Raw genomic sequence first — 4,832 nt, forward strand, 5'->3', positions numbered from 1 at the left:
CTCAAATATGTACTATATTAAGTGGTGGTTAGGTTCAGCACAAGTTTTAAAGTGACTACTGATTAGCGTGCCAACTTTTGTAACTTCCTGCTCCCACCGTGGACTCAATTCCTTGTCACACATACATCCACAGACCACCAAGCAAAACTAAGTGGCTGTCAGGCTGGCAAAGGGGGAAATTTCTTATTGGGCTTCGTTTCTTCTGAAGGTCCGGGATCTCAATCCCTAATCCCCTAATGTGTGATCTCTTTTAGTTTTTGGGCTTACCCAAAAAAAAAAAAAAGAGCATCCCCGTCATTTTCAAGTACCTACCCGTCAAAAAGAATCTCTCATCTTTGACAACATTTCTGAAATCATTAGTATTTAAATGACTTGCAGTTCGCCAATTTAAAATTTATTAGTATTAGATCACTTTAATTAGGTGGAAAATTTTAGTTAAAGAGGGTGTGAAATCATTTTATTTGAGTTAAAAAAAATTTATACTTATAAACTTAGATCACCAGGAACATTTTTATCAAATCATTATTTTTAAAACTACAGAAAAGGACAATGGTCTTCAAATATAATTTCATAATTTGGCAACTTGATTGGTTATTTTATTATAGTCCTCGGTCCTTATTTGCAATTTCGATTTTATTTTTATTTTTATTTATTTATTTTTTTTTTTGTGCTGTTCGTTCACAGTTCACACTAAAGGGTTCGGGGACATTGCCATCAGACCCTCAATCCCTCTCGTGCCGTCCACGAAGGTGAAGCTCCAGCTCCCTTAGACCCCTGTTCCTTTTGCCACCTTCCGTCATCATCGTCGTCAAGTGCCTCTTCCTGCTCCAGACTCTCAGTCGTTGTGAGCTGTCTTTAATATCGTATTGTCAGGATCGGCCAGTTGAATCAGTGGGTTGAGCTGCCTTCGCCCATCGATCGAAGAGAGGTACATCTGCGGTTATATTTTTGTTTTACTTGATTTCTCTCCCTTGTGCCAGAGGAGACCTTCACGATTAGAGGAGACCTTTACGATTTAAGACGAAGAAGACTACCTTTAACTGTTCTCTTGCTGGAGTCCTTCCCTTATCAACAAACCGTATTAGACACAAGAACCCTGAAACAAATATCAATGATGGGCAAGGCTAATGTAAGGTACGTGTCATTGTGAACTTCTCTTATTTATTTCTTTTAAGCTTGAACTTTTCTGTTTCTCTCTGTATGCTGTATTTTCTCGTTTTGCTTCATATCTTTCCTTTCATCATCAACGAATGCAGACCAGGATCAAAATCTGAGCGCAAATTTGAAAAGAAGCTGGAATTTTATAGCAGTAAGTTTTTTGTTAATTAGAAAAACGAAAGTTCATTGAAAGTAGTGATTTAACATTATACGTTCTTTTACATTCCAAATTTTCTTATTCTAGCAGTAGTTGTGTATTTGTTTAAAAGCTTAGTCTGCTTGTCCATTCTTTCTAATCTATAAAACAGAAATATTGTGGTATGTGGGTGATAGGAATAGGGGTATAGCCTATAGGTCGTTAGGGCAATAGATACGGCTACTTGAAGTAGTTACAGGGTTAGCATGTAAGTAAAGCTAGGAGAGGCTTGTAAAGGATCCATTTGAACTTTTGAGTGGAATATCCTTTCATGTTTGTGGAGTTTTCTTTGTGAATGTGTGTGTTTGAGACTTTGTTGCATCAATGGGTGCTTTTATTGACCCTGCTATTGTGAACATGGATGATGAATCAATTGGTGCTTTCATTGATCCTCCTATAATGAATATGGAAGATGATTATGCATATAATTGGGAGAAACTATCAGGGAGAAGACTAATGCTGATACAGCAATTGAGAAGTTTCAAAGATCAATGAACAATCATTTGTCCAAGTTGGAAACTTGCATAATATTAGGGTTTAAAGACTATGATGCTACAGCTACTTAAGCAAGTGATATTCTTTATTTTCTTGACAGTTGAGAACAGAATACTTGTTGAGGAGTGTAGAAATTGCATTTTTCAGAAATATTGCAAAACTATCATCTGAATGGTTTCAGATAATCAATGCAGTGAAACGTCCAAGGATGAATCATATGAACTAATTTAGTTAAAGAGTATCATTGTTCCCCCATTTGTTGACTCAAAACTTTTGCTTTCAAGAAGTGATCTCTTGCTTGGGTTGAACATGCCAAAAGGTTTTGTAATCTTTTGGGTTGTGGGCTTCCAAGTTATTCGGTTCTGGGCTTCTGAGAAGCAGACGCTGTGATGAAACACTGCCTGTAGATGTCCACAAATAGATATGTCTGAATATATATCTATTTTCCTTTGGCTCAATCGCATGGTAAACTTTGTTGAACATCCTTCTGACTTGACTGGCCCAAGAAGAAGTAAATCACTGAGGAGAGACTAGAAACCCATCTCGACAAGATGATACAAGTTTGCCTTATTATTATTTTTTGTTGTAAAATTATGGTTTAACATCTTTTTATTGAGTCAATTTTTTGGAATATAGTAATGTAAAATTCAGATTAGGATGCAGGATTATGGTAGTTGTGTTTCTCCGTGGAAGTAGATGACTAATTATAGGGTAGTTTTTAGCGTCTGTATTGCATTAGTGAGGCGCTCTAATATTAAGTTTTAACTGATTAATTTTGATCCAGTGATAGTTTAATGATACCTCTCACCTGTTGTAACCAAGTACACATTGCATTAGGTGTATCCCCCTTATACATGTACGTATTTGTGCACGTGCCATGTTGATTTGCATTTTATTATTGTTGTGGTCCTGTTTATGATAAGTTGAATATCCTATATGTTGTTACACAAAATAGTTGGTGCTTGTGAAAGTGAATAATTTAGCATTGATTTGGTGTTAGATCTATGAATTATTTATATATGTTTCATATGGATTGGAAGTTCTTTGTATTTGATGCATATTACATGGTAAATCTGATGATGTGTTAATAATTCGCCTCATCCCAATCCTTGATCAATGCAGAGGTTAGATCTGCTGTTTCTTCGTTGAGTGCTCAAAAGTCAATTACGAAGGTAAGAATTTTATGTCAACAGCATTGTTCTTAGTTGTCTTGAATGACATTTATTAATATATGGTGTTGAAGACCTGTGCCTATATGAAACCATGGAATGACTAAGTAATAGTTTGACCAATTCAAGAAATGGAGAGCAAATGTATTATGCCGTAAACTTCAATACTTTGCTGATAAATAGTTCTTGCTTTTGGCTTAGAAAATTTCTGTGCACTTCTCTTCATTTGTGATTTGGGTTGTTGAGGTGATTTTTGGTCCAAGCGTTTCTCTCTATCCCCCCCCCTTATACTGAATTTAATGCATCTAGAGAGATTTAAAAAAAAAAAAAAGAAAAACGAGAATCAGCATAGAGGAAAGGAATGAGTTCCGTGCATGAATACATTCTTTTGAGTCGTTCTCTTCCAATGTCTAACTGATTGACGTTAGAGAATCTAATTTCCAAGTCTTGGCTTGTTATAGTTGTCTTGATTCATTTTAGTAGTCATATATTTATGCGACTTGAAATTATCTTCAAGCAGAAGAATAGAAATCAACGAAGACGTGAGAAGAAATTGAAGGCATATGACCTATCTGCACTCTGCGATTCCCTTCCTGAGTTGAAGGCACGGGGACAGCCAGCTTATAAGGGTAACTTGAAACTAAATTGCAAATCTAGACAAAAGATATTGTGAGTGCTTCTGTCATAGTTCAACATCATATGATGACCACATTTGACATATGGCGTGTAACAATGTATTTTATTAACTTGTCTTTGTTTTTCAGAGTGAAGGAACAAGCACGGTTTTTGCAAAATCTTAATGATCCTTCGTTCCAAACGGATCCCCTATCTGCTATTCATCAACATTTGTTGAGTACTCAACCAGTAGTAGAGGAGCAACCCAAGAAAAAAGAGAACAAAAATGGATCCATGAAGAGGAAAGAGAAGAAATTGAAGGCTTTAGTTAGATCACAGAATATGGAAATGTCATTTTAACACTGTATTATGAAGGTACCGTAGTGATTTACTTTTTGAATGAAAATCAAAATACTCTATCAATTTCAGTTTTTTTCTTTTTATCCTTGTGTTTATGCAACTAACCAGGGTGTAATAACCTGTCTATTGGATGCAACTAATTCATGGTTGTACTAATAATAGATGGTAATATCTTGTTTATGGACATTATCTGAAAGTAATGCAAGGAACATTTTAAATGAAGCTAGAGCAAGTGGCTTTTGACAGCATCATTCAATTTTAGTTGGTGCCTGGATTATTCATTGTAATAATAAATTGTTCATCATTATGCAACTGATTGGCTAGGGTTAGGTTTTTAAGTTTCGACATCTAGGGGTAGAAAGAAACAACAAATATAATATCCGTTCTTAATTTATAAAACATTTTTTGACAAAATTATACGTACGAGTAAAGTTCATTTGATATGTTTTATAACTTCATTTTTTCAAAAAAAAAAATCCTTTATCTAATATTTTGTGAAAAAATATTAAAGATAGAATATAATGAAAATGATAATATTAAAAAAATTATTAATAAAATTTTATTTTTGTCAAAGTATCTTATATTCCAAGATGCTGAACCCTCTCAAAATGTTTTATAATTTCAGATGGAGTGAGTATTTAAAATTTGAAAGATGCTTTAATGAATTGGGCTTAGAGAAAATAAGCTTTTGTTTGAAGCATACCCATTAATATTCAAGAGCTGCAAGCAACAAGGAGTGGGTTTAGTTAAAAAGGCTGGTATGTGATGAATCAGTATTCGAATTCTTATTAAGAGAAATGTTCACGTTTAGTGTCTCACAATGCCTTGAACTAGATCAA

General features: G+C 34.5%; 1 protein-coding gene across 1 annotated transcript; it reads left to right on the forward strand.

Moving 5' to 3' along the window:
- The first annotated feature begins 684 nt into the window (after positions 1–684).
- LOC129299148 (uncharacterized) lies at positions 685–4,076 on the forward strand. Its single transcript, XM_054937600.1, has 6 exons — positions 685–928; positions 1,058–1,134; positions 1,257–1,309; positions 2,972–3,021; positions 3,539–3,687; positions 3,783–4,076. Exons 2-6 carry the CDS (start codon positions 1,112–1,114, stop codon positions 3,991–3,993), a joined length of 486 nt encoding a protein of 161 aa, XP_054793575.1. The 5' UTR covers positions 685–928; positions 1,058–1,111; the 3' UTR covers positions 3,994–4,076.
- Positions 4,077–4,832: the final 756 nt, after the last annotated feature.

Source organism: Prosopis cineraria, unplaced genomic scaffold (assembly GCF_029017545.1).
Source record: "Prosopis cineraria cultivar Desert tree isolate PC_DT_omini unplaced genomic scaffold, ASM2901754v1 PC1053, whole genome shotgun sequence".
Taxonomy (NCBI): domain Eukaryota; kingdom Viridiplantae; phylum Streptophyta; class Magnoliopsida; order Fabales; family Fabaceae; genus Prosopis; species Prosopis cineraria.

What these genes read in the sequence shown, in the direction of transcription:
- LOC129299148 (XM_054937600.1), top strand. Translation starts at nt 1,112, where the DNA reads ATGATGGGCAAGGCTAATGTAAG. An exon ending in GAAGCTGGAATTTTATAGCA is followed by an intron (nt 1,310 to 2,971) that starts GTAAGTTTTTTG and finishes TGATCAATGCAG; the next exon opens with AGGTTAGATCTGCTGTTTCT. An exon ending in CTCAAAAGTCAATTACGAAG is followed by an intron (nt 3,022 to 3,538) that starts GTAAGAATTTTA and finishes ATCTTCAAGCAG; the next exon opens with AAGAATAGAAATCAACGAAG.